This window comes from Somniosus microcephalus, chromosome 15, assembly GCF_052327205.1.
Source record: "Somniosus microcephalus isolate GS21.2 chromosome 15, FLI_Smic_1.0, whole genome shotgun sequence".
Lineage (NCBI taxonomy): Eukaryota > Metazoa > Chordata > Chondrichthyes > Squaliformes > Somniosidae > Somniosus > Somniosus microcephalus.
Genome location: NC_141001.1, coordinates 44,170,513 through 44,184,281, shown reverse-complemented (window position 1 = coordinate 44,184,281; position 13,769 = coordinate 44,170,513). Strand labels below are relative to the sequence as shown.

Below are 13,769 nucleotides of genomic sequence, written 5' to 3'. Positions count from 1 at the left end.
ACCAGGTAGTGCATAACAGCTTAGCTGACCTTGTTCTCATCTGATATCCAAACAGGTGCACTTACGAGGACGAGTTAATGGACAGTGATCAGGAGTGGGAAACCTGGGCTGCTTATTTTTCCAGCCCAGGCGTACTGAAGCCAAATTGCTCCTCCAGCTGAGATCAGCTAGCTTAACCTGGAATCTTCTGGTCTGTCTAGCTTAGGAAGAGGTCTGTTGAGATGTTGGCACAGAAACCGCTTTAACCTGAATTTATCAATTTTGTTCTTTAAGGGAATTTGCAAAGACCATCAAACGCCCGTTCAGTGTGAGATACAACCCGTACACACAGAGTGTGGAGATTCTGAAAGACACCAAGAGCATCACAAATGTCGTGAAGGAACTTCGTCAGGAGCTCGATATTATTTCAGATGCTCTCAGCAGGATGGACAAGCAGTTCGGCATCTGAGCTCTTCCCCCCGCCCCCCTCCCCATCCCATCGCACTTCCAAACCTGATTGTTACTCCTTTGGCATGATTAGATAACATCCTGGCCAATTAACATACAAAACATTAATCTGCAAAAGTACAAACTGTGAAAGCATGCCCTGGCTTAGAAACTATCCACATTGGGACAGCAAGCATGCTGTCCATGTTCAACAGCCTCAGTCTTAAAGCACAAACCCAGTAACACTGCTCCCTGTTCAATTTGCTATCTTTAAGAAACCTCTAGGTTCGTCACAGCATCAATACTGAATCAACCATCTAGGCCCAGTTATTTCAGAGCTTTTTTTGGTATTGGAGCCAGGTCTGTCAGGTTCTTTTCCATTTTCTAGCAAGGTTCAGGGCAGGCAGTTAGAATTAACAAATACCAGGCTGACAGTTTCCATTATTCACCCTTTTGGACCAGAAAGAGCATTGTACAGAGCCTATCACAATAAAAAAATTGGATGGGCAGCGCATTCTTTATTTTTCCATTGCTTGTGATTAAGAGTGCAGATAAAATGGCCACCTTAGTGACAGTGACAGATTACTGAGGAACATTGCTTACTTGTTCAAAGTTCCATGAACAGAAAGGAGCAGTTTAGACCAATGTGCACTGCCTGTTACAAAAAGAATCCGTCATGCCTGCAGCTCCGAGGAACTAAATTCTGAATTAACGTCTGTCGTTCGGTTGCTAGCATAAAATTTGGGCTTGTTGCTGGGTTGGGCAGTCTTCGTTGAAATAAATAATAAATAAAATATTAAATGGCTTGGATGAGGTAAATCCTGATTATTACTTTAAAATAATAGGCTAGGAGAACCAGAGGGCAGAAGTATAAATTAGTGAAGGAGATACCAGAAGAGACTTCTCCATGCAAAAATGTATTTGGAAAAATCTGCTAGAGGAGACATAAACCTGGATTTTCCACTTTTGCGGAATCCCAACACGGCATCAATAGGGTGGGAATTCTGACCGCCACAAGGACACGCCCCCACCCCCCCCGCCACCAACCCCCTCCCCCTCCCCCGGACGTTTTTCAGGGGTCAGGGTCATTCACATTTTTAAATTAGTCTTCTCGACCTCTGCCAGATAGTGTAGCTGGGATGGGGCTGGAGATTGTTGCAGCAGACATTCCAGCACTTTTATTTTTTAATCCCCTGCCCACCGCCCACAGGAATGCCGGATGTCAGGAACGCACAGACGTTCCTGCCATCAAGTGTCTCTGAGACCAAATGAGAAAAATGTTGTATGACATACCACTGTCATTTGTGTGCAATTATATCTCCAACCATAATTGGGCAGACATATCCATACATCCAATGTCACTTCTGGTAGAAAATGCCGCTCGTGGTAGTGGTCAAGCAGGGAGCTGGTGGAGTGGAAATTCTAGGCTGTAGACTGTAGCGATGGTATATGAAAACTGCAGTGGGCACTGGGCTGGGAAACTTAGAATTGGAAGGATGGCTTCGACGGGCAAGTCTCCTTATGTTCTTATGACATTGATCTTGCAATAATTTAGGATTGGAGGAGTATCTGCTGATGGTTGAAGGTGCAGAATATAATCCAGCAACTGGCTTTAGACATTAATATCACACCATGGAGAGTCTGCATGTTACCTGATATGATAGGCCACTAGTGGTTGTGCACAGTGCACAATGGCCATGTGCAATAGTGTGACAGTACACTCTGGCTGTACTCGCTGGTGTGACGGTGCACACTAACCATGCTCAGTGAGTTTTGCAGGTTACTGTTGTGAATTCCTCACTAGTGCTAGAACACTGACTGAAATCCTGCAATAGTTTTGCAATAGTTGTCACTCTGGAGATTTGTAAGCTGCTATGTGAGTGTCCCCTGACTACCTGCAGTAGCATTTGTCTATCGATTGCTGTGTATGTGCATGTATTCACAGTCACTAGTTGCATTTTTGCTTAGAGAATCACTGCTATAAGTAACTGGACCTTTCAGCCCCTGCACATCACGTTGAGGGGCTGCAGAGACTCCTCAAGGGTACAATCTCTTCACCTTAAGTTTCCATATGCAAATAGAAGATGGGTCTGAGTGTTAGCTGATCTTATATGCAGGGGGAAAGGTGGGATGGACTCCAGCTCCTGATTGCTGTCCAGTGACCCCTGCCAGAAAGTGCATATCTGATGTTGTTGTTGAATCTGTCCTCAAACAACAACAGGGTTGGCTGTGATGCTCCCCCTCAGAGTCAAGTGTCCTGTCGACATTCACTATCTAAACTCACACATGAAGAATGACCTTCTGGATGAGGTACTGGAGCATTGACTGTGCTGTAGTTCAGGAGGGTCAGCACCTCCAGGAAAGGAGAAAAATAAAGTCTCAATCTGTGAAAAACGCCAACCTCATTTAAACTTCCCCAAAATCAAATATGAGCTTAGTACTACACTTTGTTACTGTTGATGCTCAGTAACTGATAACAAAGAGTCTGTTGTTCATTGCAGCCCCCTGTAATCGTAGGATATGTCTGAACCTCAAGTGAATATTGAATGACTGAAGAGTAAGTTATGTGTTGTCTAGCTGGTAGATCAGTTTTGTGTGAAAGTATTTTAGTCCAGTGTTACCCAGCAACATTTTGTTAAGGGCCACAATCCCAACCAGTATCTTGCTTGAGGGCATTGGAATGCTGCGGCCCACAATGATGGGCAGCATGATGACAGGGTGATGAATCTGGGCCTGTGACTTGCACACACTGATTTCCTGATTTCAGGCATACCACTGTGGGAAGTTGCCAAGTGGAGGCTAGGGACATCCCTACAGGAAGGGAAACAACGTCGGACTAAGAGTTCGGTTGTACTCCGGCCCTTTTGCTTGCTGGATGGAAACTGGGATAACATGCTTCTAATAGCATTCCATTGCCGCCTTTCGCTGGACCGCAAAAAAGGGAGAGGGAACAGCACTGAATCCCAACTTGGTTAACGTTCCACAACTGGGAAGGCCTTTGAATGAAGGTCCAGGCAAAAGGGAAGCAGGGTGCTAATGAGTACCACTGTTGTAATCTAGCATTATGCAATGAATTTGGGACAAATTGTATGTATTGAAGTAAAACTGGGATTGTGCAGGGAGAAACCATACCCTTCAGTGCATGTATAATGTCCATGAATAGCCTATAAATGATGAATTAGGTTGGACCTCATGTAGGCACTGTCTCCAATTGTATGATTCTTGCTGGATTCTAGTATTTTAAATGTGCTTGTCCTCCTTGTGCCAAACTACTTGTCCAATGCGCTTGTACTTCACTAATAAAGGACAGCTTTACCCAATCAGACCGCAGTGTGCAATGTTTACTGAGCCAAACTCTCAATTGGTGGTTTAATGGAGTTTTATTTCCATTTTTCAGGACAGGTGATGTGTATATGGTGCCACAGGGATTCTATTCATTAAATGCAGCTTAATTTTTTCATTAATTATCACTATATCTTAATATCTTCCATGCCCTTCGATGTGTATTAAAGACCATGGCCTAGAAATTCGGTGGGCTGCGCCACCAGTTAGTGCCCAAAGAGGGCACTTAGTGGGTTTAGCGCCACTGGCCACGCCTCCCGCTAAATTTAGCGGGGTGCTAATGGCGGCGTTGGCCTGTAGTGCTGCGCCGCCACCGATGACGTCATCGGTGTGCGCAGCGCCCCGCTATCGCCCTGATCGCGATATTTGGTAGCGCCCCCCGCTGTAACGTCGGTCACAATTTGCGACCGGTTCAGGGGGGCCTACCTGCGGTGGTAGAGGCGCAAATTAAAGGAGAGGTGCGGGGCGGCCATTTTTGTTGTTGGCCGCATGCCAGCACCTCTCCGCGCTGCCGTTCCCGGCCTCCTGAGCACCCCCCCCCCCCCCCCGGGTAGTGCCGGCTGTGTCCCAAGAGCCCGGCACTTCTCCTTGGTGCCTGGCTCTTTTGCCGGCATTCGCGATCGCCGTTCGCGCTGCAGCAGGCCCCTCCCCTTTAAGAAGGGGAGGAAGGCCTGCAATACCGCAGTGCGCCGTGCCACAGTGTGTGGCGCTGCAGCACGTTGCGCTGCGATTTTCAGTTGCAGCGCCCCAAGAGGGACGCGGGGCACCTCGAGTAGCGCTGCGCTTCTGTTTGGGGCACTGAAACTGAATATCGGGCTGGCGCTCGCGGCTCCTTCCGGGGCGGTACTTCTGGTGCCCAGGCGAAACTGGCGCTCCAAACGAGCCGCCACCGAATTTCTAGGCCCATGTTTTCGCACACAACTTCAGTATCGTCCACAAATTCATTAAGTGTACTATCTATGTCCTGCTCCAGATATTCTAATATAATAAACAGGAAGGGACCCAGCTCTGAACCCTGGAGAATCCCACTAGTGACCAGAGCAGCTCCATTTAAAGCCACCCTCTGCCTATGGTCCTTTAGCCATTTTGCAATCTATCTCACAGTGTCACCTTTGACACCATGGAACTTAATTTTAGTGCAGAGTCCTTCAAGTGGCATTTTATCGAAATGTTTTTGTAAATCCAGGTAGATGGCCTCTACTGGATCTCCCTGATCTATCGAACTAATGACTTCTTCAGCTAAATCTGATACTTTTAGCCTTTTTTCTGTTAATTTTAATAAACTAGATTTGTAGTTTTCAGTCCAGTTTTATGGTTTGTTAGTGTGGCATTTTCCATCAGACAAAGGTATCAAGAGTGTATGATGTATCAATTAAAAGATCATTGTACATCTGATGGCACGCAATCCCAGTTACTTTACACATAAGGGTCCATTTTGGTTCATAAGAAGCAAGGGCTTATTGATGAAAGCAGACTTTCATGTTGGGCTTGAGGGGAAATTTTCTGGAAGGAGCTTGACTTGTAACGGTTACATCCTCTTGCCTTTGCTAACTCCATGCTCAGTACTTACTCATCTATTAATATTCATGGCTTACTATCACCTCTGACCTCGAGTGGAGCTCCCACATCTCCTTCATTGTTAAAAGCTGCACAAACACACATAGTTTTTTTTCTTTTGTGCCAAACGCTTCTTTCCCCTCCACCCCCCCAGCATCTCTTAACTTCTATATAAAGCCCAAGTTTGATTAGACTTGAACACTGCTCCCTTACCTGGACAAGATGCAAAAAAAAAAATCCTTCTCTCACGTCTAACCTTTAACCTCTCACTCTCGCTGTCTGTCACTTTTTTGTCTATCTCTATTTTATCAATACAAGCATATCCATTGTTCCTCTGAACTTTCTCTCTTGTTCCTGCTAAATTTTGAATAATCCATCCTACATATTTCTTCCTTTCTACACCCTCAGTTTTGAAATCAACACTCATTACAATGTATCCATTCAAACTCATTCTTGGCACCTCAAGTGTGGAACTCCATACCTCCCTCAGTATTCCTTTCCTTCTACAGGCTTTTAAAAACCTCAACTAATCACTACTTTGTGGCGGAGCCACTGAATGACTCTGGGCAACTGTACATAATTCCCTTTAACGATGTTCTAACACCAGCCTAAGCCGGTACCATTGTGTTAGACATTACTTTGCTTTGTATATAGTGTTTGTATGCACGGGGCATGGCCCCTTTAAGAACACGGGAAAACGTGGGCAAACGCGATGATGTCACATCGCAAACCATGTGACTACCCAGGCAGTCCTCGTGGAATCTCCATCTTGTTAAGACCTGTTTTCGTGGCTCTCCTGTATCGATCTCATCAAACTGTTTCAACTCGTTTAGTCTTACATTAAAGACCTGTTTGATTGATCTCCTGAGTCGACCTCAGTTATTAGTTAGGAATTCGTCAATTCCTACAACTTCCTGAATTATCTTGGCTCTTTAATTTCTTTAATCCTGGTGATTCCCTGCATGGGTTTCTCAATAATTAAATGATCTGTGTAATAAATAACTGCTCCCACTATAGGTATCTGGATTTAAAAAACACTTCGACTACCCAGATGGTGTAACTGAAAAAAAAATCAATATTCAGGGCCTCAAATTTTGGGATTATTTTTGGTGTGGGGCAAAAGTGGTGTAGTTTTGGCATAGGGAGCCAGAATTTGGGTTGCAAGTTCTAAAGCACTCACTAAATTCCAGTATTCTGGTAGAATTGGCTGCTGGCAGAAGATGTGCCCATTTCCAAAGTGGTGCATGATGAGGGCCAAATAATGAGGGCCAAAGCTGCTGTCCCATGAACTCTGCCATTTACACGAGAATTGCACCTGACTTATGTTAGCTCTGTAAAAAGCAGGGGTAAGATGCTTGGGTGACTTGTCAGACCAGGATTTGGGTGTGTTCACAGCCTTTGAATGTCCAAAACTTTGCCTGAAATATCAGCTTTGACTGAAGCGGTTAGAAAATTCTTTCTCAGCTGTGCTGCTCAGAAGGGATTCTGCAAACTGGCCGCCAGAAGTTTCAGGCAAGAAAATCAGATTTTTCCCACCCTTCTGTTATGGAGGCCTTGCTATGGGCATTCCCAAATTTGTCCTTATGATGGAGGCACACCAAGGACAAGAGGCAGACGAATGAGAGAGGCAAGCACGATAATGCTACACCACAGGAAAAGAAGATCAAATAGAAGTTAGCCTTCCACCAGATGCGACAAACAATGCCGCTCCCTCAAGAATGTGTCACCTGAAGAAGGCAACAATTCATTAAGGAGGCACAGAAGGAATAGTGGCCTAGATATTCGGTGGGCTGCGCCACCAGTTAGCACCTAAAGAGGGCACTCAGTGGCTTTAGCGCCACTGGCCGCGCCTCCCGCGATATTTAGCTGGGGCGCTAATGGCGGCGTTAACCTGTTGCGCTGCGCCGCCTCCGATGATGTCATTGGTGTGCGCAGCGCCCCGCTACCGCCCCGATCTCGATATTTGGCAGCGACCGCCTCTGTAGCGCCGTTCGCACATGGCGCCCGGTTCACGGGGCCTACCTGTGGCGGCAGTGGCGCAAATTAAGGTGGAGGTGCGGGGCGGCCATTTTTTTCGGCGGCCGCCTGCCAGCACCTCTGTCCCCGGCCTCCTGATCGCCCCCCGCGGCATTGCTGGCTGTTTTCCGAGAGCCCGGCACTTCTCCTCGGTGCCGGGCTCTTTTGCCGGCACTCGCGATCGCTGATCGCGCTGTTGCAGGCCCCTCCCCCTTAAGAATGGGAGGAAGGCCTGCAGTACCGCAGCGCGCCGTGCCGCAGCGTGTGGTGCTGCGGCACGTTGCGCTGCGATATTCAGTTTCAGCACCCTAAGAGGGACGTGGAGCGCCTCGAGCCTCGCCCCGTGTCCCTCTTGGGGCGCTCAAGCTGAATTTCCGGCGGTCGCTACTGCTCCAAATGCTGCGCTAAAACCGGCGCCCAGGCAAGCTTGGCGCCCCATTTGCGGCTCCACCCAATTTCTCCCCCAGTGTATTTTGTTGTAAAATAACCTCCAAATATCCTCTCAACCATAAAAACAAAAGAACAGACATACCTTGGAAAACTGAACTTCATATCACAAAGTTTACTGTGCACTTATATATTTACAACAGGTGCCTACACCTGGTGCCTCTCTTAAACCAATCCTGGCGCTGCGCCAAGGTGATACCTGAAGGTCAGGTGTACCAATGGTGCTTGGCTGTGCCTTCATGAGCCTTTTGGGACTAAGATGACCCTTGTCTCAGGGCTTTTGAGTCCCTGGAGGACTCTTCAGTAGGCTGCATCACCACTGCAGGTATGATCCTGTATCCTACATGAACAGGCATCTGAGGGGGGCTGATCGAAGCTGCCATCAAGAGCATCATGTTGGCAGATTCCAGCCAGATCATTTGTGCTGGGTCCTGGATCTGATCCATGGGAGGGAAGACCTGATGGAGTGCCACATTTAGGAAGCTGCAAGGGACGGTCATGAGAAGCAGGTAGCTCACTTCACCTGCCCTGGTGAGATCTTTAAACTTTCTACTGCACAGCTCCAACAACACTCAAGAAGCTCGACACCATCCAGGACAAAGCAGCCCGCTTGATTGGCACCCCATCCACCACCTTAAGCATTCACTCCCTCCATCACCGGCTTACCATGGCTGCAGTGTGTACCATGTACAAGATGCACTGCAGCAACTCGCCAAGGCTTCTTCGGCAGCACCTCCCAAACCTGCGACCTCTACCACCTAGAAGGACAAGGGCAGCAGGCGCATGGGAACACCACCACCTCCAAGTTCCCCTCCAAGTCACACACCATCCTGATTTGGAAGTATATCGCAGTTCCTTCATCGTCACTGGGTCAAAATCCTGGAACTCCCTCCCTAACAGCACTGTGGGAGTACCTTCACCACACGGACTGCAGCGGTTCAAGAAGGCAGCTCACCACCCCCTTCCCAAGGGCAATTAGGGATGGGCAATAAATGCTGGCCTTGCCAGTGACGCCCTCATCCCAGGAACTAATTTTTAAAAAATGAGTCCTTGGGTTCAAGGAGGTAGCACGCACTGCCACAGCCACAGCCATCTACCTCCTCAGAGTGTGTACCACCATCTAGGCAGGTCTCCAACCCCGACTCTATACAGCCCATCCTTCCTGCTCTGCATTTCTATTAGGCGGACATGCAGGCCCGATTCCCTGATGTTGACTGCTTCTTTTGTTCCTTCCTCCCAATCTTGTCCAGGTTGCCTGCTTCCTCCAGTGCTACCACTGCCACTTTAAGCAGCACTAGGTCTCTGCCTCACCTCCAGCTATTTTCTGCTCCCTCCCCCCATCTGTCAACCATTGAGAGAATTTTGGGGCCTAATACCCCCCACCCAAGCATATCTGAGGCATTGCAGGCTGGATTTACAGAGCCTCCACACAGCTTCCAATGCTAATTATCTGACTCACAGTTTACAGCAGAGTCAGCCCCAGGATCTGTTGGCAAGCGGATGCCCTGCCCCATCTCGCTTCAGGCAGCACAAAGGCGCCATTGGAACATCAGGCCCTCAGCCCTTACTAGATAAATAATTCATTCTGCAGATCAGATCAAAGGAGTTCGTTTATGGATGACTGGATTCAATAAATAATAAAATCTAAAATAAAAATCTCAGAGTCTGACTCAACCACTGGAAGGAACTACTGTCCTTCCCTAATATGGAGCTCCCTGTGATGGACGTGAACTCCATCTTGCGTCGTTACAGGATTTTAATTTTTTTTTTAAATATATCTTTTCGTATGAAATGTTAGCTAAGCTAAATATACCAAATTTAAACCAGTTTTATTTTAACCATTTTGTGAAAGGGGTTTATTTTGTTTTAGTGTGTACAGAGGGTGTGGGTGTGCAGCCAACACCTACTCCTGTCCGAAGTCACCAACTGTTAAATGTCAGCAGAAATTCTCTCCTGGCTCGGAAACTTTACTTAGCCCAGTTGCTTTTCAACTATTGATAACCAATTATGCATCCGTTGGTCTTAATCACCCATTGAGCCAGTGGAGACAAAACCCAGAAAACAGACACTCAGCAAGTCAGACAGCATCCATCAAGAAAACATGAGACAACTGGCATTTCAGGTATAAAGTTGGGAGTTCCCTTTCTGCTTTAACCTGATATGTTGGAATGTTTTGGCTCTGGTTTCATTTCAGTCACAGTGGGAACATTTGATGAATCAGAACATGTTTTTTGGCTGCCTTAAATCAGGTGCTCGCGAGGAAGTACAGTAAATTTCAGCTGAGCAGAACTCTGGCAGCTGTTTCACTGACTGACACTTAGCACTAGGAGCAAACGTGAGAGAACCTATCTGGGGCATTCCATTTTGATTCCGACAAGAATTCTTCATTTGGAGCCTGTTTATGCTGGATAAAGCAGCGAGTAACAGAGTCAGGAAGTCACAGTTTTGATCTCTGATTTCAGCCAGGGCAGTAGTTGGGGTGACACTGTAAGGTTAGGTTGGGGGGGGCGGTGGGGGGAGAAATCAGTCAATGTTCCTTCTCCTGATCACCATCTGGTGACCCTTGTTGAAACATTTATATGTGTGGATTCATTCTGAGAACAGGATCTAGCTGAGCTACAATGACCCCCATTGTTGACTAGTTTGCCAAATTCACTGAAAAATGGCCACTTGAATAGTTACAGTGGAACTGCCAGCACCCACGGGCCATGCGTCTGTGCCATCGGGATAGGGAGGAGGAAAACTGGCGGGGAAATAACTTATGCGGAAGCCTAACATGTAACGCTCGATGATAGGCATTTACAGACATGGTATCAATCCTGCCGTACAACACTCAGCATCGGGCTTGCAATGTAGGGCAGCGTCATGTATTTCTGAATATCTCTTAGTATTGAGGAGGCTAAAGCACAATCTTTAGCTGCTGTAGTATGAGGTGCGGTGATTGGATAGCAGGGAATGTGAAAGTGAAGCTTCATATTAAGGTGATTGACAGCATCACGGAGCTGTTGTTTAGTTGTGGTTTGTGTTTGCTCTCCTGCTGTTTGATTGACAGTGTTTGTTATGTCCATTCAGCTCCATTTACCCTGTGGCTGACTTTGACACTCAATGATTATGTGCCCTCAGATGGTCCAATTGAAATATGACGCATGTACAGGAGTGATAAAGAACAAGTGAAAAGGCTGTTGACCTCACTGAAGCTCATCCGTCTAGTACTCTAACTGTCCCCCAAGGATCTATCCTTGGCCCCCTCCTATTTCTCATCTACATGTTGCCCCTTGGTGACATCATCCGAAAACATAAGAACATAAGAAATAGGAGCAGGAATTGGCCACTTGGCCCTTCGAGCCTGCTCCGCCATTCAATAAGATCAAGGCTGATCTTGGGCTCAAAGCCACTTCCCAACCTGCTCCCCATAACCCTTCACTCCCTTATCTTGCAAAAATTTGTCTATCTCCAGTTTAAATGTATTTATTGACCCAGCCTCCACGGCTCTCTGGGGCAGAGAATTCCACAGATTTACGACCCTCTGAGAGAAGAAATTCCTCCTCATCTCGGTTCTAAAAGGGCGACCCTTTATTCTGAGACTGTGCCCCCGAGTTCTAGATTTCCCCATGAGGTGAAACATCCTCTCTGCATCTACTGTCGAGCCCCCTCAGTATCTTATATGTTTCGATAAGATCACCTCTCATTCTTCTAAATTCCAATGAGTATCGGCCCAACCTGCTCAACCTTTCCTCATAAGTCAACCCCCTCATCTCAGGAATTAACCTAGTGAATCGTCTCTGAACTGCCTCCAATGCAAGTATATCCTTCCTTAAATAAGGAGACCAAAACTGTACGCAGTACTCAAGGTGTGGTCTCACCAATACCTTGTACAGTTGTAGCAGGACTTCCCTGCTTTTATACTCCAGTCCCCTTGAAATAAAGGCCAACATTCCATTTGCCTTTTTGATTACTTGCTGTACCTGCATGCTAACTTTTTGTTTTTCATGCACAAGGACCCCCAGGTCCCTCTGAACTGTAGCATTTTGTAATCTCTCTCCATTTAAATAATAGTTTGCTTTTTTATTTTTCCTGCCAAAGTGGATAACCTCGCACTTTCCCACATTATACTCCATCTGCCAAATGTTTGCCCACTCACCTAGCCTGTCTATATTCCTTTGCAGGTTCTTTGAGTCCTCTGCACAACTTGCTTTCCCACCCATCTTTGTATCATCCGCAAACTTGGCCACATTAATGCCTTGGATGATGGGATCAAGTGTAATGTAGATTGTAAATAGCTGGGGCCCCAGCACCGATCCTTGTGGCACCCCACTAGTTACCGTTTGCCAACCAAAAAATGACCCATTTATCCCGACTCTCTGCTTTCTGTTAGTTAGCCAATTCTCTATCCATGCTAATATATTACCCCCAACTCTGTGAGCTCTTATCTTATGCAGTAACCTTTTTATGTGGCACCTTATCGAATGCCTTCTGGAAATCCAAATACATCACATCCACTGGCTCACCCTTGTCCACCCTGCTTGTTGCATCCTCAAAGAACTCCAGCAAATTTGTTAAACATGATTTCCCTTTCCTAAAACCATGCTGACTCTGTTTGATTGCAGTATGTTTTTCTAAATGCCCTGCTACTGCTTCCTTAATGAAGGACTCCAGCATTTTCCCAATGACAGATGTTAGGCTAACTGGTCTATAGTTTCCTGCTTTCTGTTTCCCTCCTTTCTTAAATAGGGGTTGACATAAGAAAACTACTAGGCACTTGGTCTGAGTATTAAACAAGGCTTTAATCAACTGTTTTTCAACATGGAGATCTAGTTGTGTCCTTCACTAGTTCCTGTTAAAGAATGTCCTGAGCAAGCTGGGCCCATGCCCGAGTATTTATACTCTCCCTGGACAGCGCCACCAGCAGGCCGCCCAGTATTATTTCATAAGTCATTTCCACATGAATGACAAGATTCATGTCAGGGGTGTTACATAAATAAGGGTTTTCCAATCCGCTGGGATCTCTCCAGAGTCCAAGGAATTTTGGTATATTGCAACCAATGCATCCACTATCTCTGCAGCCACTTCTTTTAAGATCCTGGAATGCAGGCCATCTGGTCCAGGGGACTTGTCGTCTTTTAGTCCCATTATTTTACTGAGTACTATTTCCTTAGTCATAGTGATTGTCTTTAGTTCTCCACTCCCTGTGGCACCTTGATTATCTATTATTGGGATGTTGTTAGTGTCTTCTACAGTGAAGACAGATGCAAAATATTTGTTCAGAGCCTCTGCCATTTCCCCATTATTAATTCCCCAGTCTCATCCTCTAAGGGACCAACGTTTACTTTAGCTACCCTCTTTGTTTTTATATACCTGTAGAAGCTCTTACTATCTATTTTAATGTTTCTTGCCAGCTTACTCTCATAATTCATCTTCTCTCTTTATTATTTTTTTAGTCATCCTTTGCAGGTTTTTAAAAATTTCCCAATCCTCTGGTCTCCCACCAATCTTGGCAGCATTGTATGCTTTCGTTTTCAATTTGATACCATCCCTTACTTCCTTAGTTAGCCATGGATGGTGCTCCCTTCTCTTAAAATCTTTCTCTCTCACTGGAATATATTTTTGTTGAGAGTTATGAAATATCTCCTTATATGTCCACCACTGCATTTCAACTTCCTTACCCTTTAATTTGTTTTTCTAGTCCACTTTAGCCAGTTTGCCCTCATGCCTGTAATTGCCTTTGTTTAAGATCAGGACACTGGTTTGAGATACAACTTTCTCACCCTCCAACTGAATTTGAAATTCAACCATGCTATGATCACTTTTTCCTAGAGGATCCTTCATTATGAGACCATTTATTAATTCTGTCTCATTACATAGTACCAGATCCAAGATAGCCTGCTCCCTGGTTGGTTCCATTACATACTGTTCTAGGAAAACATCCCGGATGCACTCTATGAACTCCTCCTCCAGGCTACCATGGCCAATTTGATTTGTCC

The 13,769-nt window shown here is 46.1% G+C and overlaps 1 protein-coding gene across 3 annotated transcripts in view; it reads left to right on the top strand.

Annotated features, from left to right (window-relative positions):
* tph1a (tryptophan hydroxylase 1 (tryptophan 5-monooxygenase) a) overlaps positions 1-3,746 on the top strand; it is an 89,441-nt gene extending 85,695 nt beyond the window's left edge. For all 3 annotated transcript variants that reach the window (XM_086007703.1, XM_086007705.1, XM_086007704.1), the window contains one exon: positions 274-3,746. In XM_086007703.1, coding sequence (XP_085863829.1) covers positions 274-448 — 175 coding nt within the window. In that variant the 3' untranslated portion in view covers positions 449-3,746. The remainder of the gene's footprint in view (positions 1-273) is intronic.
* Positions 3,747-13,769: the final 10,023 nt, after the last annotated feature.